At 44.1% G+C, this 24,183-nt stretch overlaps 1 protein-coding gene across 1 annotated transcript in view; it reads right to left on the reverse strand.

Moving 5' to 3' along the window:
• Nucleotides 1-207: 207 nt before the first annotated feature.
• LOC145389865 (intermembrane lipid transfer protein VPS13D-like) overlaps nucleotides 208-24,183 on the reverse strand; it is a 138,805-nt gene continuing 114,829 nt past the window's right edge. The window contains 5 exon segments of the mRNA XM_080264994.1: nucleotides 208-445; nucleotides 13,107-13,231; nucleotides 14,558-14,712; nucleotides 18,078-18,175; nucleotides 19,300-19,416. Coding sequence (XP_080121120.1) covers nucleotides 208-445; nucleotides 13,107-13,231; nucleotides 14,558-14,712; nucleotides 18,078-18,175; nucleotides 19,300-19,416 — 733 coding nt within the window.

The raw sequence follows: 24,183 nt of genomic DNA on the forward strand, positions 1-24,183 counted from the left end.
CATGTCCGTCGTGTGTGTGTGTGTTGATATTCGCCCCGCACATGTAGGGGCACGGGCAAACAGAGAGCCCGTCAGGGAAATGGCGGAATCAAGCTCTCGATTCAGAGCAAAGCGGGAACAGCAGGCGGAAGGACGAGGGGAAGGCGGCAGGGGCAGGGGAAGGTGCGATGGTCAGTGGTGAAAAACGGCTGGGCGAAAAAAAGCACCTCAAGTCTGCCCATCAGAGTCCGAGATGTCGGTGTACTCGGAGTCGCGATCTATATCCTCGTACAACTCTAGCTCCCCCGAGTCCCTAAGGCGAGGTGGAACGCCTAATGGGGAGTCTTGAAGGACCCGGCTAAGAGCTAGAGTTATGCCGCGTTCGAGCCTGGCGGCGAGGAGCTCACGAGTACACGCAGCATCGTCGGACTCAGCAGAGGATGGCAGAACAAGGGCAGGTGAGGGGCTTGCAGGCGGCGGATCGGTGGCGGAAGTTGTGAGATCCACTCCCTCAGCAGCAGGTGGAGAAACGGGGGGGGGGGGGGAAGGGCCCTCGACGTCGCGGTGGTCGGGCGAAACGGGGACGGCAGCCCTTTCCCCCTCAGCTGCAGACGGCAAGGAGTGGATCTCAGCAACGGTGGTGATGGTGTCAAGCTCCATGGCCGTGATCGGTGCCGGGTCGGTAGGGGAAGAGACAGACGAGCCAGTCGCCCTGTTGAGGGGTCCGTCCAGGCACAGCCGTTTGCGCGGTGTGCAGCGGGGCCGAGGTGGAGGTGGCCGGGACTTGGGCTGCGCAGGAGGCCGCCGGGGACGACGATCTGGACGAGGGGCTGAATATGCGTCTCCGACAAAGCTCTGGGGGATGACAAGTCTTGGTAGCCCGTTCTCCTCAAAGATCTGAGGGAGGAGAACGTGCAACAGAGCCTTGTCACCCCCACAAAAAGCCTGTGCCGTAGCGACGCACATCGAGACCAGGAGATTAGTCTCCCCAGAACACCCAGGATCACGAGACTGGCGTCTCTGGGCCGTGGGGCGCCGCCGTGCATGGGCAGAGCCCTGCACAGCAGCACCTCCCGGCCCAGTGACATCCGTAGCCTCGGGACCCTTGGGTGACTGACGGAGCCGAAACTCCACAGCCTCACCCTCGCCAAGAGAGCGCCAAAAGTGTCGGTGGTTAGGTGCAACGATCCGGAGTCTGTGCACGAAAACATCAGCACCGGTGTCCCGGCGCTTGATGAAGCCGTACCCAGACTTCACGCTGAACCACACCACCGCACCTGTGATCTTCGTGACTCCCGGCGGCCTAGACCTACTGCTGGATGCCCCCCTCGACGGGTCGTAGGCGGTGGCAGTAGATCGCTGGTCGGGCATAGCTGGGAAGGTCTCACTAAGCAGGCAGTGATCCTCCTACGGCTGCTAGACCGGAACTGCATGTCCGTCGCTTATTTGTTTTTCCACATTAGCAGACGATTTCCACGGAGCGGTAACCCTGTCAGCCTGTCTGTCTCTCCACGTAGCTCCACATTCCTCTCAGATAACTTATTTCCACACCACTTTCCACACCACTTTCCACACGAATAAAGATTGGTTAGGAGAAACACATTAAGGTGGTTTGGCCATGTGGAGAGGATGGAGAGAGTGAGACTGACGAGAAGAGTGTATGTGAGGTGGAGGGGCGGAGATGGAGGGCGAGGCCAAGGATGAGATGGAAGGATAGAGTGGAGAGGTATATGAGAGAGGGCGGTGTGAGCTGGGAGCAGGGCAGTGAACTGGTGGGGGACAGATCGACAAGGAGGCGATTAGGTTGTGGCCACCCCTTACGTAATTAAGGCGTGTGGCAATACTGTAGATTGATAGATGGTTCAACTGAAAGAACAGGCAGTATCAAAGAACTGATGAACAATATCCTGCCTCACCTTTGTTCATCTCGGCAAGATGGGCAAGCTGTTGAAACACTATCAACACTGAGAATAGACACACAGCTCGAGCGTCCTTCCCCTCTCACGGTTAGAGGGTGACTGACGGGATTCGAAGCTTCTCTAGGTCGAGATAAAATACTTGTTTTTATTATGCTGATTAATGTTTACCTTTAGTATTATTCCTATCTATATATCCATCTATAGTCAGACGCCTTCATTTGCGTAAGGAGTGGCCACAAACAAATCGTCTCTATGTCACCCTGTCCCCTGCCATGTCGCTACCCTCCCCCCATCTTACACCCCCCCCGTTTATGTACCTCTCTACTCCATCCCTCCATCTCTTCTTTGGTCTCCCCTCCCTCTCCCCCTCCATCTCACTCACATATACTCCTAGTTAGTCTCTCACCCTCCATACTCCCAAGTTACATCCCCCGCTCTCTCTTATAGGCCCTATCCTACCGCTCTCCTCCATTCCACCATCTCCTCCTCGGTCTCCGCCTCCCTCTCCACCCTCCACCTCATTCACGTACACTCTCCTAGTTAGTCTCTCACCCTCCATACTCCCAGCTTTCACCCCGTGTCTCATACCTCTCCTCCAGCCCCCCATCTCTTCCTCGGTCTCCCCTTCCCTCTCCCCTCTGCACCTCACTCACATACATTCTCCTAGTTAGTCTCTCACCCTCCATACTCTGAATTTTCACCCCGCGTCTCACATACCTCCCCCCTCCATCCCTCCATCTCTTCCTCGGTCTCCCCTTCTCTCTACCTCCTCCATATTACTCACATCAACTCTCCTAGTTAGGCTCTCACCCTCCATACTCCCATCTTACATCCCCCCTCTCTCATACACCTCTCTTCTCCATGCCTCCATTTCCTCCTCGGTCTTCCCCTCCCTCTCTCCCCCCCACCAACGCACTGATATAAACTCTCCGAGTGAGTCTCTCACCCTCCATTCTCCCATCACTAATCTAGTCGTCTGGGTTGATGATATTCACCTGAAATATAAACCACATTTTTATTTATCCTTTTTACTGGCATGCATCCCAACCCGGACCAGGGTGGTGGTGGTGGTGGTGGTGGTGGTGGTAATAGCAATGGTGGTGGTGGTGGTAAGCCAGGAGACCATTTACATCGCTGGGTAGTAACCATATAACCAACCCATACGTGTGTGACATAATTATTATAATGTCACAAAATGTAAGTTGGTCCAGTACACCAAGCTAAGGTTTACAATCAACGCCTTATCTGGAATATTGCTCACCCTTGTGGAATGGATGTGGGCAGGCTTCACTAAAACAACTGGACAAAATTCAGAACAAAGCTGCTGGAATTATTAATAACCTTACTATTACAAATGAACTACCTCCCCTACAGGTGAGAAGGAATGTTGCCTCCCTTGCATTATTTTACAGATATTTCTATGGCAAATGCTCAGACGAAGTTGCGTCCATTGTGCCACCTCTCCATGCCTTCCCCTGTGCTACACGGGCATCTGGTAGCACTCATGACTGGAATGCCACACTGCCATACTGCAAAACTTCAGCCTATCAGAATCCTTTTATTCCCCGAACTGCATCTCTTTGCAGCTCGCTTCCCTAGAGTTGTGTCCCCCCAAATTCCACCTACAGTAAAGTTGTTCAAGTCCAACTGTTACAGATTTCTATGAATGGGGGACACCTGTAATCTATCTATCTATCTATTGCCAGACGCCTCAATCCCGCAAGGGGTGGCCACAAACAAATAGCCTCCATGTCACCCTGTCCCCCTCCATTTCACTGCCCTCTTCCGAGCTCACATCCACCTCTCTCATATACCTCTCCACTCCATCCCTCCATCTCATCCTTGGTCTCTCTCATATACCTGTAATCTGGTGTATGGATTTGTTTTTTTTGTTTTTTTATTCATTTGTTTTTCCTTCCTCTCTTCTGTTATTTACAAAAAAGGTGATGACACTACAGGACTCAGAATTACAGCTAGGTTCAAGCTGCGGCAGCGAGCAATTCTAACCCATAACTTTCCATCTCAGGTCCTACAGATTGTTCTCTCTCTCTCTCTCTCTCTCTCTCTCTCTCTCTCTCTTTAAGGTTTGGCCAGTAATTGTCTGATCGTGTGATTTTTTCTGTTGGCTAATGACGTGAAACCGGGGCTGGGACACGTGTTAATTACTCGGGTGTTTAGGCTTGTGTTGGGGGTGGTGGCAGTACGAAGAGCTGGTGGTGGTGGTGGTGGTGGTGTGTGTGTGTGTGTGTGTGTGTGTGTGTGTGTGTGTGTAGTTGTAGGTGACAGTAAGTAAGTAATAAGGACTGGCACCAAGCCCAAGAGGAGTATATGGCACTAAAACCGCTGCATAAAAAATGACGGGTATGCTATGGTGGAATAAAGGTAGAGGGGAAGACGGGGAAGACACTAAATGTGAGGCAAGATACGGGTTTGAGATAGGAAGCGCATGAGGTGTGTGATGGAAAACACAGGGGATTCACCAAGAAGATCGGCTAAGGTAGGGGCACGTCCAAGGAAGTAAAGGAACGGGAGAGTCCGTCTGCGCACGACGTGGAACGGAGGGCAGTCAAGCAAAAGATGGTGGACCGTGAGTAGGGCCTGAAAATATTGACAGATCGGAGGAGTGCCTCCTGACATTAGAAAGCCATGTGTGATCCGCTTGTGGCCAAGGCGCAGACGGGCTAGGGCTGTTTCCCAACGCCTGTTGCAATGCGAGGACGACTGCCAGTGAGTGACAGTACGTTTGATGGCGCGGAGTTTGTTATCAGTTGTAGACGTCCATTTTGCTTGTCACCGCTGGCCAAGGAGACGGGTAACAATCGGGAAATAATCAGTTGCCGGGATAGGATGAGGTGTGACAGAGCAAGAGGTGACAGCTGCACGTGTTAGGCAGTCAACCCTCTCACTACTCGGTATTCCAACATGGCTTGGGACCCAGCAGGAGACAGACTTCAATCTGGTGTTAATGCGGAACAGCCATTCCTGTATCTTCAGCACTAGCGGGTTGCTGGCAGGGATAGACTGAATACCATGTAGTGCACTAAGTGAATCTGTGAAAATAACAAAAGTGTGTAACCATGATCGGTATATAACACGAAGGGCCAGTAAAATGGCCAGCAATTCAGCAGTGAAAATACTTGCGACTGGTGGAAGGCGGATCTGATAGGTATGGTCTTACCCTTGCACTCACTGCAGCCGTAGCCGTGTGCCTGCCTACCTGCCGGGAAGTAACTGAAGGGCGCACGGTGGCCGCTCCTTCCCCGTCACGTATGGTGGCCATGAACACGGTGTTATTCCAGTAGGAGGAAAAGGCAGGAGGGGGGTGCACGGGGGCAGCGCCCTCTCCGGTACGTACAGAGGCCACAGCCGAGGGTCTACTTACCCTGGTAAGTACAAAGGCCGTAGCCGTGGGCCTGCCTGCCCTTTGGGAAGTAACTGAGGTGTTACTCGTGTAGTAGGAGGCAATAGTGGATGAGGGGCGTACGGTGGCCACTCCCTCCCCGTCACGTACGTTGGCCGTGAACGCGGTTCCACTATTCCTCTCTCTGCCAGTCGGGGCGCGTTCAATAACTAACTCCCCGAGGCCGTCACCAGAGGTGGCTGTGACTGAGGGGTGTACGGTGGCCACTTCCTCCCCCTTCACGTACGGTGGCCTTGATGGCGGTGTCACAAGGGGAAGAACTGAAGGACGAACAGTGACCGCTCCTTCCCCGGTACATACGGTGGCTGTACCGCGGTGTTGCCTGGGACTGACACTGGATCAGTCCCACCCCGAACCTGGTGAAGGCTGCCCCGCCTGCAGGGTCGTTGCCTCTTCCCACTCACCTGGTGTTGTGACAGTTGCGGGGAAGAAGGACTCTGGACAGGGGTGTCCTGGTGACCCTCTTGTCCTGGGTCACTAACCCCGCCGTGATGTCCTCCTGGGGTGGTGGTGTGGTGGTGGCTTGGTGGTGGGGTGGGGGGTGGCAGGGTGAGTGGTCCGGCGGCGGCGGGTATTTTACCTTCATTACCCCTCCACTCCTTTCATTTCTCCAGTCATTTCCCAAGAGATAGAGAGAAAGGCATAGGAAGCAGCAATCAGATTCTTATAAGTTCCTTCCTATCTTGACCCTCCTATTTCGCTTCCTCCTTCCATCTCTCTCAAGCCTCCCTTGCACCTCCACTCCTCTTTCATCCCTCCTTTCATCCCCGGAGCCATATCAGGAGGGAAAGGGAGGAGGATAAATGAAGCAGCAGCCAAAACAGGCCTAAGATATGGCCTGGCTGGATGAACGAGAATGCCCACTTGAATCGCAGTGAAAGAAAGCTCTCTCTCTCTCTCTCTCTCTCTCTCTCTCTCTCTCTCTCTCTCTCTCTCTCACAACACTAATATACTTGTTGAATCCGTTCAACCACTTACTAACACATTAAAATTCTCCTCCATGACTTTACACCCATCCTTTCCACTTAGCATAAATTTGAGTAATCATGGCTGCACGGAAGTTATACCAGCCTCACTCTCAATACTTATATTTTCCCTTCCTTGTGAGATGAGACTATTTTTTGATATATATCTGCCCTCTTCTTTCCTTTTCCCCTCCTATCTCTTCTTGTTCTTCTCCCATCTTTCCTCCTTTCATTTTCCTTCTTATAAGAATTCTTGTATTCCTTTTCTGCCTCCTCCCTGTCTCATTTTCCTCTCCACATAACTTTTTGTATTCCTTTTTTCCCCCATCTCCTCTCCTTCCTTTTCTCCTCCTCTGTAAGACTTTTCCTTTCCCGCCTCTTCTCCTTCCATCTTTCTTTGCTTTCCTCTTTTTTTTCATTAATGCATTCATTTTCTGCCCCTTCTCCTCGCATCTTTCCTTTCTTCATTTTCTTTTCTTTTTTTATTTTTCATTAATGCATTCCTTTTCTGCCTTTCTCCTCCCATTTTTCCTCCTCCTTTCTATGATTTCCTCTTCTCATTTTTTTTCATTAATGCATAATTCCTTTTCTGCCCCTTCTCCCATCTCTCAACCTCCTCCTCCTCCTTTTCACCAGTCTCCTTCCCTCCTCTTACCAGTACTGGGATGTTTTCTACTGGTTTTAAATTATATTTTGGCAGCTTTTGACAGATCTTCATTTATATGGGGTTTCCAATACCTTAAAGCTTCTTTTGATGTACTTTTCAAGGAGTGTTCAGTTCTCTTGCTGTATGGGGCTACTCTTGGATCAGTATTATTATATTCTTTAGGCAACTTACCTCACTCCAATTACCTTCACATTGACTTACCTCAATCCTTTGCTGGTTCCACCTTTATATTATTTTGTAGTATTTCCAACCTCCCATCACCCATCAAAGAAATACAGGTAATATATTACAGTAGACCAGTTGGCCCACACTAGGCAGCTCCCACACAAGTGTGACTAAGTAAAAGAATAAGTCATATTCCCACTGGATAGGGAGACACCCAAGCACCTTTCCTTACCAGTTTATTTCTGCATATACTGTACATATCAGTGTTACCCTGTATGTGGTCACAAACTCCCACCGTTCATACATCAGTAAGAGAAAGAAAAATAAGAGCTGTGTGGGGTCTGCAAAACACATCACAAGGCCTCAGGTGCTGGACTGCCTCCTGTGCTAAACACCACTGCCCACTACCAACGAAGGCTTTCTCATTTACCTGAGCTATTATCCTTTCCCTGCTTTCTTGTCTACAGAAACATATTTTCAAGCGCTCTGCAGCAGATCACCATCCTCCTTTCAGGAGATGCTGCCCACCAGTCCCCTGAGTTCATATCTAGCTGAGCAAAGTGAAAACAAACAATATATGAAGCCACATACTGAAAGATGTAATCAAACACTCAGTTCAAATGATGCCATCCTTTTTCTGTAAGAATCCCCAAACTGAGGTGAGCCATGGTACTGTACACATGGCTTGTATTCTCTTCCTAGTCCTTAGCTATTTATTTTTGGATACAGCTGGTTAATAGGATTTTGTACGTTTTTTAGGAAGAGTATGGTGATATTAGAATGATTTAAATAATGTACAAAAGGACAGATCCTTATCCTGCCCTAAGGTGGGAGAGGAGGTTTGGATGATGATGACGATGACAAAAGGACAGCAAGGGGTAATAAGCAAAATAAATTACAGGCATACCCCAGTTCAGCAATCTAATTGGTTAGGTAAAACCCCATCGTTAGGCAGGGTATCATATATCGGGGTACTTTTAACATGTACTGTATTTCAATGTGAACTGTTTACCAGCCTTGAGTTTCCCAAAAAACAAGCCCAAAACCCACCCAAATGAGCCCAAAACAAGTTTAAAGCCAATCTAAATGGCCTAACAGCTGTCAAGGAAGCTAACCTAAAACTAACACCTGTAAATAACTCACTAAAACCAATAATATAAAATCTGAAATTCATCGAATATGTCTGGAAAACATCAAGCTTAGTAAACTGTACCCCAAAATGACAATGTTCACCCCACCTATGGCCAAAGCACATTAATCTAGGTCAAAAAACAGTTTATAAATCAATCTAAATGCACAACATTAGTCTACGATATCATCAAAGTCGGTAAAAAATCAAAACCCATCATTAAACCAGGGTTTAGCCATCATCGGGTGGGGTATGGTGGTATTTCTACCCCCATCGTTAAGCCGGTGTATTGCATCTAGGGGTTTCGTATATCGAGGTATTACTGTACTTGGGAAGAAGTGTTAGGGAGCTGCCTTAACTGATGAGAGAACAGGCCATGATTTAAAACTCTGGCTAAGCAATGAGTCAAGAGAAGAACATAGCTGAGGATAACTGAAGAAGGCTGGCAGACAAAAGCACATAAACTGGCAGACCAAAGCACATACAGAACATAACAGTATAAGGTAGGCAGAAAAATGCACATAAACACAGAATATGGCACTGACAGAAACACAGCACATAAAGAACATGAAAATGTAGCTACAAAAACCTGCAAGAACAAAGAACGTACCCACGAACATGCAAGATTAACTGCAGAAGACTGGCTGAACAAAACATAAACAAAAAACATGAAAGGATAACTGCAAGAAATTGGAAAAACAAAAAGCATATGAAGGGAAAACTTAAGGTAGGTTAGTCCATGCTAGGCTGCTCCTGTAAGTGACTAATCTATAAGCGTAAGATGTAAATAGCAAAGAAAATTATCACACGAGCGGATGGCACAACCTACATGAAGCCACATTATAAGTTGTATGGCAGGCACTGTAACTCCTTTTTGTTAATGATTTATCTTCCTTTTTGCAACTCAGTATTCTCCTGCATCATTGTCTTCATTATTAGTTGCATACAAAAGGATGCTGAGATGCAATGAGAATGAATCACAGAGATGTGTTAAGTCTGCAAAAGCCACTTGTGGTTTGACTGTGGGTATAAAACTTACATTTCATGGATTTTTTATTTTTCACTGTGGGATAAAAAATGACAAGAGATACATAATTAAACATTCCTTACCATTCTTACACAACTGCAGTCAACTGACATTCTCACACAATTGCTCAGACATCTAACATTCTCACACAGTTGGAGTCATCTAACTCTTCAGGGGGAATTAAAAACAGTTCAGTGGGGGTCAAAGAATAGACATTCCGACATTCATTTATGCCTTGACGGCATACCTTTGGGGTGGGAAATTCGCCTCTTTGATATCTTAGGTGTGTGGTAGGTGGTGGCGACCATCATCTACACATTTGATGTAGTGCTGCCTACTTCTTCCTTAGCCTTTATCATTCTTTTTCTGTGCCTGCCCTCCTCTCTTCCTATTTCTCCCATCTCTCCTGTCACTTCTTATTGCTTTTCTTTCCTTTACAGGTGGCTTTACATTGAGTGACAAGCCAAATGGTTCCTGTAAGCCAAGAAACCATTTACAACACTGGGTGGTAACAATATAACCAAACCATACGTGCTCCCTATGTGTCAGCGAGTGGGTTGGTGGAAGGTTAGTGCCTCTCCCCGTAAAACAAATAACTCAAAGTCAAATGGCCATCCCTTACGGGATTGTGGCATCTGGCAATAGATAGATAGATAGATATCTTAGGTGTGAGGCGCTTCATCTGCCGCTGTCAGGCTGCATCAGATGGCACGGGTCTTCTTGGGCCAAAGATCCAGAGGCCTGAACTACTGTGGGTGGAAAATTCTGAGTTAATACTACATAGATTTCAGCCAATGGAACAGAGCCATTCCTACAACATAGAGAGTCACTGGCCTCTGGTTTCTTCTCCCCCCCCCCACACACACACAGTGGAGCAATAATTGGCAAATGGAATTTAATGTGAACAAGTGTCATGTAATTAAGTGTGGCAAAAGTGAGAAAAGATTAGATTGGGATTATAAGTTAGGAAGGTCAACCCTACACATATCAGAAAGAGAGAAGGACCTAGGAGTGATTATCAGTAACAAACTATCTCCAGATGATCACATCAGTGAGAAGCTACATAACATGTATACACTGGTTACTAATATGAGAACAGCATTCACATATATAAATGAAGACACACTGAGAAAGATAATAACATCATTCATCAGACCAACCCTGAAATATGCATCAGTAGTCTGGAGTCCTCATCTCAATAAACACATAGATAAGACTGGAAAAGTAAAAAGGGCAACTACAAGATGGGTACCAAGCTTAAGAGATCTAAGCTACGAAGAAAGACTAGAAAAACTGAATCTACCAACACTACAGGAGAGAAGGTAAAGACGAGACATGATTATGCTATATAAATGCATCTCAGGGAAAGAGAAAATAGACATAAATGAATATATAACCTATGGGGAAGCATCAGCAAGAGGACACTGCAAAAAACTACAGGTATGTAAAAACAGAGGTGATAAAGATGCAAGGAAATTTAGTTTCCCAAATAGGGCAATTGATCAGTGGAATGCACTACCAAATGAAATAGCGTGTGCCAAAAATATTCACAAATTTATGGATATGTATGATAAAACTGGTTTAATACACAGAACAGCATGAGCCTGACTCATTCCTGTAAAGATACAATTAGGTAAAAACACACACACATACACACACTTTAAAAAAAAACGTGCAGGCAGACTGGAAGACCCACATCCAGCTGAAAGTACCAGCATCCAGGGCAGCCACTGTGCTTGTGTTATGCAACAGACTGTGCAGCTTCTCATTACTGTTCTTTCATTCATTCATTCATTCTCATCCAATTATTACTGTTCTACAGGAATAAAAACTCATTTACAATACAGTACACATAACCAAACCCAAACAGCCAATTTCCATTATATTTTTTCATGCAGTAAACCCTCATTATACGATGGGGTTCCATTCCTGAAAACCCCATCGTATAGCAATCCATTGTATGGTGAACCTGTTATAACATGTAGTCAATGGGGATACGTTCCCAGACCTGCCTAAACTCGCACATTCACACACCTTAACACTCACATACATGAAATATCCTTATGTTTAAACATGTAAAGTAACACATTAATAATGAATAGAGGGGAAAAACATGAAAATAACAGTATACAGTAGTTCTTACTATTACTTAAGTAAATAGGATTGTTGATGTCCCCTCCGAGGCTAAGGGACAGTTAGGGCCTCACAGCCCTCACTCATCACTGGCAGAACTGGCTGACTGGGCAGGGCTGGCTGGCTGCACGGGGCTGGCTGATGAGTCTGGACTGGCAGATGAGACTGGGCCAGTTGGCTGGGTGGTGCTGGCTGATGGTGCTGGACCAATCGATAAGACTGGGCTAGCTGGCTGGGCAGGGCTAGCTAATGAGGCTGGACCGGTGGACAAGTGTGTGTGGTCTAATGCCGACAGTGTGAGGACGTTTTTGTTGCGTTTGCACATTCGCTGTTCACTGAGCCGTGGATGATCCATCGTTGTTGCAAATCGTTCCCATTGTATAGTGGGCATAGGGTACTAAAATTTTGACATTGTATAAGTGAAATATCGTACAATGAGGCATTGTATAATGAGGGTTTACTGTAAGTAAATAAATAAATAAAATAACACATGACTTATAATTCAGGGGTTTAAAAGATTTCCCCTTTTAGCTTATTTTCTTTTTACTCTAACTTGGCCTAAAATTGCCATCTCTCCTTCTTGAATGCTTAGTTGTAACATAAGACTAACACTAAAATAGGGCGCCAGTATGAAAAGTGCTTGGTAAAGGAGGTGGAGCCATACTGTTGTCTTTTTCTATCAATGCGCTATGTGAAATAAACAGCAAAAGGACAATAATCTGGGCCAAGTTAAAGTCAAAAGAGTATAGTAATTTTCCTCCTTGGAAAGCACCATTTGGTGGGAGGTCTGAATAACAACCAATAATCCAGTACAAATTACACTCAGCCATGACTTAAACCCTTCCACACCTGCCCCACAGTCCTTCATTCGAACCCTAACATCCGTAATTATCATTCATATTTGGATTGACGGCATTACAACATTTTCATCCTGAAAAGGGATGCCTTCATGTGGTGGCACTGATGTAGCTAGGTGGTGAAGCTACCTGGTTATACAAACATCCTCAATGCCCTCCCTACCCCTCAAATGGAGGATGATGGGCTGCAGGAGAGTGGCAACTTCAGCCTGCAGTCCACTGGGTTCACAGTCAGATAATCCTGAGGTTACAACTGCTTCTAATTATTACATCACTCTAACTCCATCACCCGTCATTATACTCTTTTTACACTAACCTGGCATAAAATTGCCATCTCTCCATCATGAATGCTGATTTACAATACATTAGCATTAGAATATGATGCTAGTCATGAAGAAATGCTACATGGAAAGGATGAAGAGCTGAAGTATTGTCTTTTTCTGCCACTGAGCTATGTAAAATAAGCTGCAAAAGAATGAAAATCTGGACCAAGTTAGAGTACAAAGATTATATACAGCAATTTATATTTGGATGGACTGCATTTCAACACTCCCATGCTTTACAAACAATCACAAGCAAACCTTACAATAGAGAAAACAGTGCACAAATATAAACTGAACTCGAATATCAATTAGTGGATTCCTTTGTAGAGGATATAGGAATGATGTGTGTTGAGTTAGCGGTGGTGGGAGGGATGGAGGAGGGAGGAGGATAGGGGTGAGGCAGTGTGGTGGAGGGGGAAAGGGTGGGTTCAGGGAGTGAGGAAGCAGGAGGGGTGATGTGAGGGGGTGTGGAGGATGGGGAAGGTGACGAGGAGGGGGAAGGGGTGAGGTCAGGAAGTGACGAAGGGGGAGGAGCAGGGAGAGGAGGTGTGGATAGGGGAAGGATGGCCTGCTGGCGACTCCTGACCAAAGCCTGGTACTTCTCCTTTGCAGCTGGTATCAGAGCCATCAACTTGTGGAAGGAGTCCTGAAAATAAGCCAATCCAAATCATCATCATCAGCCACTACAGCATTATCAATCTCATATTGTTGTCATCACTATCATCATTGTCATAACAATAATAATAATCATCATAATCATCATTATCATCAACATCATCATCACCATCCAGACCCTTATTCCCACATAAAGCAAGGTTGAGGTAGGATCTAAGAATTGTATCACCATCATCATCATCATCATCATCATCACCCTACTTTACCCTTTCTACTGTAACTTGGTATAAAACTGACATCTCTCCACCTTCACTGCTGAGTTGTAACATGAGAATAGCACTAGAATATAATGCTAGAAATGAAGTACTATGGAAATCATGTTGAGCCAAAGTACTGTCTCATTCTGCCACTGAGATACGTGAAATAGGCAGCAAAAGGATCAAAACCTGGGCCAAGTTAAGGCAAAAGGACTACAGTGAAATGTTACTCTGACAATTATGGCTTAAATGCAAAACCGTCATTTTACTTCATACTTTTTTCCTTTAATGTATCTGACTCTGGACATATGCTTAACAGTCCTTTCCCTGAGGCCCAGCAGTTCTACAAACCATAGACCTCCACATGTCACCACTTCAGCACTAACACCCGCCACCCATACTGAATACATACTAGGGGTGTCTCATACAGGACTGGTGTAATGGTATTAGTGGGGGTGTTTTTATGGCATGTCAAATTCAAATCCCTTAAACCATTCCATGCCCCAGCCGGGATTCAAATCTGTGTCCATTGGGATAGTGGATCACCTCTCTACTGATTCACCACCTGCTTACATAATGCTACCTGCAGACATGGAGCAATACCTTTTTTACCTCAGCCTGGCCCAGATGTTTGTCCTTTTGCAGATTACTACAGGTGGCTGAATGGCAGAAAAAGACGATGCTACAGCTCAACACACAGTACTGTACTTTCCACACACTTCTTTGCAACAAGTACCATATTCTAGTGTTCATCTACTGTTACAGCCTAGCAGTCACAATGACAAGATGGCAATTTTAGGTCGTTACCATTTAAAAAAAAAAAAAAAAAATTATCCTTGCCTTAACCTACTGAGCCTAGGGTTTTTTTTTTTTTTTTTAATTGTACCATTTTTTTTTTCCTGCACTCTATTAAACTTCCATCCTTACTCGTCAAACTGCTTCCATCGTTACTCATCACACTGCTTCCATACTACTCATCACACAGCCTCCATCCTTACTCATCATACTGCTTCCATCCTTACTCACCACACACTACTTCCACAAAATAACCAACAAAACCAGCACAAACATCACATGAATTCAAACATAAGTGACTGCACCTGAGCTCCCTGATAATTAATGATGCCAACACAGGAAATGTTTTGCTTGATGTGGGTAAGGCCTCCCAGTTTCTTCAGCGACAGTGCAAATACAACCGGCACCTCTTGCAGTTTTGCTTGTTGTAGTGTCTTTTCCACAGCATCATCTAGACCTCCTGCAGGGGAAGAGTGCCTTATATTACTCTTGCTTCTGCTTGGCCTAAAACTGTCAGCTCTTCATCTTGAATGCTGAGCTGTTGCAAAAGATAAACACTAGAAGGTTATACTAGGCTTCTTTTACATTAACAAGAGCCAGAATTTTTTTCCTGTTGCCACTTATTTCACATAGTCCAGTGACAGAAAAAGGCAATGCTATGGCTCTATATTCCCTCCACAGGATTTTTTTTTTTTTTTTTTTTACTAGCATTATATTCTAGTGCTAATCTGTTGTTACAACTCAGCATTTACAATAGAGAGATGGCAATTTTATGTCAGGTTATAGTAAAAAAAAAAATAGTAGTCAAGAAGAGGTGCTATGAAGAGAATATACAGCCAGAGTACAGGGCATTGTCTTTTTCAGCCACTGAGCTAGAAATGACAAAACTCTGGGCCAAGTTAAGACAAAATGAGTACCAGGTATAAAGCAGCACTTCAGACTAGGAAAAGGGTCAGTACAGAGATGGCATACATGATAAATTACTGTGCAGGATGGGGACACTGATACCCAAAATAATTATTAAAGTTTGAGATGTCTAAAATTAATAAGCTGTACAATAAAAGTCCATCAATCCCAATGGCAGTGGACCGAGAATCATTCGGATTATCAGATTTTTCGGATTTTTGGGTGGGACCCCTAAGACACTTAATTTCATGTTTAAACTGAAATTTTACCGAATGGATCACTTTTCATTCATTCATAATACAATATGGAACATATTAACATTACGTATTACACAAATTTTTTACTTAATGTATTACTGAACTATATTGAAATATTTATTGTTGTAAAAGGTACGGAGTGCTAATACAACAAAAGAAGGTGGTGGGTTGTGCCACACACCTTATTGAAGGCACAAACTGTAATTGGTAAACTAAGAGATGTCATGGGTTGTTTAACTCATCAGTAATGCACAGTCTGTCGGCCTTCTTCAAAAATTCGTATTATTGGGATTTTCGGATTATCAGCGTTCGGATTAATGGACTTTTACTGTATTTTCATGTGATTGTGCCTATACAAATAATATTCAGTAGGGAAAAGATAAAAGAATGTCACTAGCACATCATTCACTGCATCATTAAGAAGTAGTACTAGTAATGTGGGCTGGGAATAATGGGCATTTTGTAATATCCATCACTTGTGGTGTCATACTGTTTTGTATATAATCTGAGTGATCCTTTTTTTTTACCATGTGTACAGTCAGTATTATTAGCTTCATCTATAACACCATATGTCCTCTTGGGAACCTATCTAAAAGGAATGGCTGTGACTGTTACATCTCCAAGCTTCTTATCCCTGCTACTTAGCCCTTACAAAGTACTGTACTGTATATCTGCAGAAAACTGTACTGCAGAATACTTCAGAGATGGAGAGAACATTTCAACAAGTACCTAAATGTGAGGAGTAAGACAAATCTGTAATGATGGCAGTGGGAACAACTAAATCAGGGGAATGGATGACTGAGAGAAAATTGATCCATGAGTATAACAGAAAAATATAGGTAAATAAGAGCCAGGTATAAAGCATATGAGGTGAATGGTACAGTGTATGTGAAGGGATGCTGTACAGGGAACTGAACTGAAATGTATAGATTACCAAAGGCTACACACAACAGAGTGCAGTCAGTAAAAATACACAGAGACCATACAGGTTTTACTTTAATCAAATTTCAGAAATTATTTTTTAAAAACTGGTTGGCTACAATCGACCCTTTCCATCATTAAACACACTTAAAACGATGCTGAGGGACAAATACCAGTACTGTATTGGGTACATTTTACATTATTTAGGAAGTGGAGAGATGGCATGGGGCACAAGGGCTTAGGAGTAAATGAAGAAAAAAACAAAAGTGATGGTATCCAGGGCTAGGGGCAGTACTGTCAAAGAAGGAGAATGGCTATGTGCGATTTGCCACAAGGGCATACGAAGTAATTCCATCTTGTGCAGTGTCTGTAATAATTGGGTGCATAAGAGATGTAGTGGTATTAGAGGTAGACTGCGAGATAACGCTGATTTCATGTGTACGGTGTGTCAGAGAGAGCAGGTGGAGATTGACAGGCGTGAAAAGATTGAACTTGCTGGTGGATCTCTTGAGTGTGTGGAAGAATTTTGTTATTTGGGAGACATGTTATGTGCTTGTGGCAGGGCTGGAGCTAGCTCTGTGGCTAGAGCAAGGAGTGGTTGGAAGAAGTTCAGGGAGCTGTTGCCTCTCCTGACATTGAGAGGGTTCTCCCTCTGTGGTAAAGGATCTCTGTATACAACTTTTGTTAGGAGTGTAATGCTGTATGGTAGTGAGACCTGGCAGTAAAGGAAGAGGATATTCGCAAGCTCAAATGTACAGAAATGACAATGATTAGGTGGATGTGCAGTGCATCCCCGAGTGTGAGGCCTGGGGGAGCTAGGTTTATGATGGAAGAGTTGAGGAGTAGGTTGGGACTGGACTGGATTGGTGCTGTGATGAGGAGAGGCAGACTGAGATAGTTTGGGCATGTGGAGGGGATGAATGATGATAAATGGGTGCTGAAAGTGAGAAGTGTTAATGTCAGGGGTAGGGTTGCGAGAGGTAGACCGAAAAACACCTGGGACGATGTCATTCAGTGTGACCTCAGGGATGAGGGACTGAATAGGGAAGCTGCCACAGATCAAGCAGCATGGAGAGCCGCCATTAGGTGACCAAGACCGATGCACAGAGCCTTCAAAAATTAAACAAAACGATGGAGCTAGAAAAGGACACCTACATTTGGATGCACTGATATAACCGAGCTGCTCCCCTGCCCAGTTATACATACTTCCCTCAACTCCCTCCCTCTCCTCTAAAAGGAGAATGGTGAGCTACAAGAAGATGGCATCTCTGGCCTGTAATCCACTGGGTTCACATTCAGATAAGCCTAGGGTTGTGGTTACTACTACATTACTGTTTATAACACTACTTACAGTACCTGTACTGTACTGTACCATACTGTACAACATTCTCACGCATTCACTCTTAACCCAAAATTTATTGGACCAAACAATGACATGAAATAACAAATAATCAATCACCGCTTACTTCACTCAATTAAGCACATAGAAAAGGGATACAGTAATATAATAACAGCTGACACACTATTGTTGGTTAATTTTCAGCTGACAAAGCTGGGCCACTTCCACACCTTGAATACCAAGTCAAGGGCATATGAAATTCTGTAAGCCTTCATTATGAGGTAGGAATCTCCTTGGTTGCTTGTCAAACTGACTCTCATCCAACTACATTTGGCCATCAACTGAGCTGAAAGAGGTTAGGATCTGAGCCGGGTTAAAACAAACATGCTAATATGTTGTTACCTGGTTCATAGCACTTCTGTATATTTGGTGCCATAATGATGCATGACATCTTGCCCATTAACTTGGTTGTCTGCTTCAGCCCACACACAAACCTCTGCCTGTCAAAAAAAAGGGAGTTACAATTTGGCCTAAATTAATAGCATGAATCCAACGATGTATTAATCAACTGTATTTTCATAACTACCAGATTATTTCATTTTCCTTTGGAAGACTTTCTATGGTGATGGGGTTGATGGAGGGTATTTCTAACCTCTCTACTTCAAAGTCTCTCTTATGCTGAATAAAACTGTATCATGAGAGAATAAAATAGAAAATATCACTCTACTTTAATAGGTTAGAGCTGTTTCACTTTAAAAGCTGTTTCATTATTCTGCTGCTGATGAATTAACATCTATTAGTGGTAGGTGGGGGAGCTCACCATCCACTCACTCGACGTAGTGCTGCTCTCAGGTGACTGTCCTCTCCTCTCTTCCTTTCTTCTTTCCTTCCTTCCTCTTCTTTCTTTCCTTCTTTCTTTCTTCTTCCTTCTGTCTACAGGTGACTCTCCACTGACTGACATGGCAAATGGTCTCCTGTACATCAGGAAACCATTTACTACGCTGGGTGATAACCACATAACCAAACTATGGCACCTGGTGGTTTAGTGGGTAACTAAGGCACTCCTGCCAGATTAAGCCAATGTAGGTTTATATCCAAGGGGTGGTTGGGGTTTATTGCTCATGTAATGCCACTCAGGGATGAGTGAGGCTGGTCACTCTCATCTTAAATGTCTGGACCAACTTGCCTAGCCCTGGGTTCCTACACTCCTCATGGGGCAACACAGGATTAGATAATGATGATGATGATGATGATATTCACTTAAAGTTACTTTTTCATTATAAAGTTGCTCGCAAGTTAGAAATGAATGTTTTTAAGCTTTAACCACTCAGTCACAAACCAGAAATATGTCTCACTTAGGGCGGTTTCACTTGAAGCAGGTGCTGGCAAAGAACGCCTTCATGTGCCAGTAGTCCGGTACCTATATAACCTGGTGGTTCCACTGCCTGGTTTTACAAACAACCATCAATTTCCTTCCCATCCCCCAATTGAAAAATGGTGGACTGCAGAAAAATGTCAGCTTCAGCCTATAGTCCACTGGCTTCTTGTTTACATAGGCCTGGGGTCACAGTTACTACTACTACTACCTGTGCTACAACAGCAACAACAAAAATTATCAACTGACTTGATGGCACCCTTGGCAGGGTCCCGTGCATACAGTCGCCTCTGGAACAGAACCACAGCTTTGAGCAATTCTGCTGCCACTTCATTAATTTCATCTGTCACAACATGGGTGCAGTACCTGGGGAGAGGCGTCAGATTAGAGGGTTTTCTCATCAATTCACCCCGAAGGTTAATCCATCCTAAGTCATTTCATTCTTACTAACCTAACCTAACTTGACCTAACCTTCACTAACTGAACATTACTACCGGTAAATCTAAGGTAATCTAACTTAACATGCTGGTAATATAATCTTACCTAACCCAAGCTAACCTAACCTAACAACATAACATAACCATATCTAACCTAACCCAACCTAGCCATATCTATGCTAACCTAATCTACTTACATAAAAGCCATAAAAAATAGACCCCCCAAAAAAAATCTGTAAAAAGTTTACTAACATGCAGTAAAAAGTTTACTGTATAACAGTGTCATCAGCACCGGCCACAGGCACCCACATCCAGTCATGTACCTATTTTAAAGGCTATATGTGTTTTTGTCTTAATTTGGGCTTTTCATACTGTACTTTACAGGTAATATACAGTACAGTATATATCACATACCTGTATATATAGTACAATATACAGTACAGTATTCAGTGCATAAGTTATGGTAGTCGCTTAATGTCCAGATCACTTAACATCCTATTTTTCGGAACATACTGTGGACACCGAGTGGCAAATACCTGTATAGCATATGACCACACCAACTAAGCACACTCCCTTCTACCCTATTACCAGTAACAATATACTACCTAACCAATATTCAATACATCAGTGCACCTAAACCCCATTATACGATCTTCCATTGTGCAATTGTTTGCTTATATGATCTTAATATTTTGGCATCTTTTTCGACAAATAATCACCAATTTCCCATATAAGATTGCTATGATCCCTACATCTGATATACAACTGACTGTTTTTTTTTCCACGAACGTAACTTAATCACACAGAGGGATCTGACTGCATACAAGTGGCTCACAATTAAAAAAAACACCTACTCTCTAAAATTATGGTGATGGACGGGATCTACCAGCATCTTCAGTTCCTGAAATATTATCCACCGGGCTCTCTCTGCATTCATGTGCGTCTCACCCTTGGAATTCTCATCGTTCTCTTCTTTCTTATCTATTTCACCATTATTTCCACTGTCTAGGTTTTTCTCAGCCTTAGATTTTTCCCCTTTCTCTCATTTCTTATCTACTTCACACTTAGTTCCACTGTCTAATATTTTCTCAACCCTCAATCTTCTTCCTTTCTCTTCTTTTTCATCTATTTCACCCTTGTTATCACTGTCTAATCTTTCCTCATCACTGGATTTTTCTCCTTTCTCTTGCTTTTCTACTTCATCATTAATTAAACTATCCATCTTCTTCCCATCACTATATTTCTCTCCTATCTCCTGTTTCCTCTCCTTTTCACCCTTCATTTCACTGTCCAGTTTATCATCGTGTTCAGTTTCCCCCACATGGCTCGTCTCCTCAGTCAGTGTCGACTCCTTCCTAACGGTCTCTTCATCCCGTTTCACCCCCTCCTTCTTTTCTTTCTCCTCCTCCTCGACAGGTAACAGGTCCGCTGGTGTTGATGAACTTGTAGGAGATTGTGTCTTCTGTCTTTCTATGGCTCTCTTTGCTTCTGTCGAGTTGAGAAGGAAAAAACTGTAATTACATTATCATCATCGTCAACACATGGAAAATAACCCATTCTGCCCATGGTTGTCATTTCTATTTATTCTCGCTACCACCAAATGATATCCAGGTAATTTAGTTATGAGGTATGTCTATCCCCCTTTCTTAATACTGACTATGACAAAACACAAGAATAAGTTTCAAAGCAAGCCTGAGGACAGTAAATCAACCAGGGGGATGAGGGTGGGTTCATGGAATGAGGGAAGTTTGAGGGGAAGAGCAGGGGAAGTCGTTGAGGCATTCAGTAGGACGTGAGTGGATGTGGCGTGTTTGCAGGAAGTCTGGTACAGGGTGGATCAGCCAGAAAGATTGTTGGGAAGGACTGTTACTATACATTGTTTTGGCAGGGGGGGACAGACGGATATGGGCATGTTGGTGTGATGGTTGCGGAGAAATCTATCTATCTATATACCTAGGCTGCTTCCCCCAAGGAAAGGGAGGTAGCCGAGACAGGACGACACACTCCCCATTTACTCATTCATTGCTGTCGGGCCCTGCTGCGGATGTCACTGATTGCAGAGAAATAGGTGGAATATATTATGAATGTTGTGAGAGTAAGCAATAGGATATTGGTAGTGAAAATTCTATCCAGTAGAAAGATAGCTGCAATTATATCGGCATCTGCTCCACAGGCAGGATTGGATGAAGCAGAGAAAGATAGATTTTGGGATGATTTAATATGTGTAGTAGGTGGTATGCGGAATCATGAGATAGTGGTTTTGGGAGGGGATTTAAATGGTCATCTAGGTGAAGCAGCACAAGGTTATGAAGGAGTGCAAGGGGGATGTGCGTATGGTCTAAGGAATGCAGAAGGGGAAAGGATACTCAAGTTTGGGGAGGCAACGGACATGATTGTGTGCAACACATATTTTAGGAAAAGAGACAGTAGGTTAATTACGTATGAGTCTGGGGGAAATAGCAGTCAGATAGATTATTTTCTGGTTAGGTGGGCTAATAGGAGGTTAGTGAGGGATGTTAAAGTTATAGGAAGTGAGGAGTGTGTCCAGCAGCAGAAACTATTGGTTTGTGATATGGTGCTTAAAGAACGAGTGATGAAAAAGAGGATTTATATACCTAGGAGGAAAATATGAAAGCTGAAAAACCAAGTACAGTAGTAAGGGATGCCTTCTACAGCAAGATGAGGAGAGTGGTGGCTGAACAGGAAGCTGTAGACAGAGGCATTAATGAACAGTACAGAGCCCTCAAGAACAATCTCTTGAGAGTTACTGATGTAACATGCGGTTGGACAAGAGGACCATCAAAATATAAAGTAACCTGGTGGTGGGATGAGGGTGTAGAAGCTGCAGTTAAGGAGAAAAGAAGGTTTTTCCTGGAATGGAAGAAGGGTGGTAGCAAGGAGGAATACTTGACTGCCAAGCGTAGGGCTTGAAGAGAGGTATACAGGGCGAAGTCAGTCACAGAGACTTTACTTGATAACCTAAATCGTGGGGAAAGGAAAAATATGACATTTAAGGTGGCAAATCAGATGGAGAGGGATAATCGGGATATTATAGGTGAGCAGTGTGTGAAGAATGATGAAGGAAGGGTAGTGGTGAACAGTGAGGATATTAAAGATGCATGGAGAGAGCATTATAGCCAGTTCTTGAATGGGGAGTTTGACTGGGACAGGGAAGGTTTGAGCCAGCAGATCCAGTGTTTGACCCTTGGCCTATGAATAATGCTCTTACTGTGAGTGAGGAAATAGCAGGATGATGGTGGGGAAGGCAGCAAGTGTGTCTGGGTTGACTGCCAAAATGTTGAAGCCCTTAGGAGATATAGGGGTGAGGTTAGTCACTGACCTGATAAATATGATTATTTGTGAGTGCGTTGTCCCATATGATTGGCTGGAGTATAATTGTAAATGTGTATAAAGAGAAGGGTGATGCCCTGGAAAGAGGAAATTAAAGAGGTATACTCAACCCCCTGCTATCGCGCCTAATTGGTCACAGGAAACGCGCGTGATAGGTGAATGCGTGATAGCTGAACTGAACAATCAATGGGAAAATTTCTAATTGGTTTTTCGGTGGCTCATTTTTCTAACTTTTAACCACTTTATGCCTACGATTTCCTGCCAATCTCTCCTCTAACATGAAATAAAGCATTATTACATTAATAATAACAGTATAATGAATAAATAAACAACATAAAAGGCCATCAAACTTTTATAAGGATTACGGCTTGGGTGGTTTGATGGGTTCCGAGGCTTGGGAGTGGCTTAGTTGCCGCCAGATCTCTTTGGCTGTCTCCATTTCTTTAGTGTCCACAGCTAAAGGGGGTATCACATGGTACCTTATATCAGGAATGGCTGAGGAACATTTAAGTGGAACAAAATTTGGACGCTATCACACACGTTCCTCACACTGTCGTCAGAGCCCCGTCTCAGTTGTAAACACGTGATTACTTTATCGACATCACAGTTTTTTCAGCATAAGAAATATTAACTCTTTATAAGGGTTTCAAAATGACTGATATTTATTCAAAAATACAATAAGTATTCAGCATTAGGCTAAATTTCAATGCTGTAGTACGATATATTCTTTCGAGCCGAATGGGTTTTGGTCACTGTTTTGCCCGTCGTGTCCTCGGCAGGAATCTGTTCAGATGCATTCCAAATGCCCGTGCTATAATCGGGAATTTTACCACGTTACCGTTCCGATTAACCATTGTATCCTCTGCAAACCTCGTATGAAGTGCCGTGTGAATAAGTTTCACTTAGCCTGTCTTCAAACTCGACGCGTGATAGCGGTCTTGGGGTGCGTGATAGCATGTATGGTTGTGCATTTGATGTGTGCGTGATAGCAGATAAGTGTGATAGCTGAACGTGTGATAGCAGGGGGTTGAGTGTATAATGCTTTTAGATCAGATAATGAAGCTAATGGAGAGAGTTTTAGAAGGTATGATTAGAGAAAGAATGAATATTGATGAGATGCAGTTTGGGTTTATGTCAGGTAGGGAGACCACTGATGCCATATTCATTGTCCGACAGCTTCAGGAAAAATATATTGGTAGGATAAGGGATCTGTATTTTGTTTTGTTGATCTGGAAAAGGCCTTTGACAGAGTCCCTAGAGAGGTGGTGAAGTGGGCAATGAGAAAGCTTGGCTTGGAGGAGTGGCTGGTTAGGGTGGTTATGGCTATGTATGTGGGTGCTCGCAC

The sequence above is a fragment of the Coenobita brevimanus genome, unplaced genomic scaffold (genome assembly GCF_032717465.1).
Source record: "Coenobita brevimanus isolate Jiangsu-jjx unplaced genomic scaffold, ASM3271746v2 jjx.HiC_scaffold_2565, whole genome shotgun sequence".
NCBI classification, from domain to species: Eukaryota; Metazoa; Arthropoda; class Malacostraca; order Decapoda; family Coenobitidae; genus Coenobita; species Coenobita brevimanus.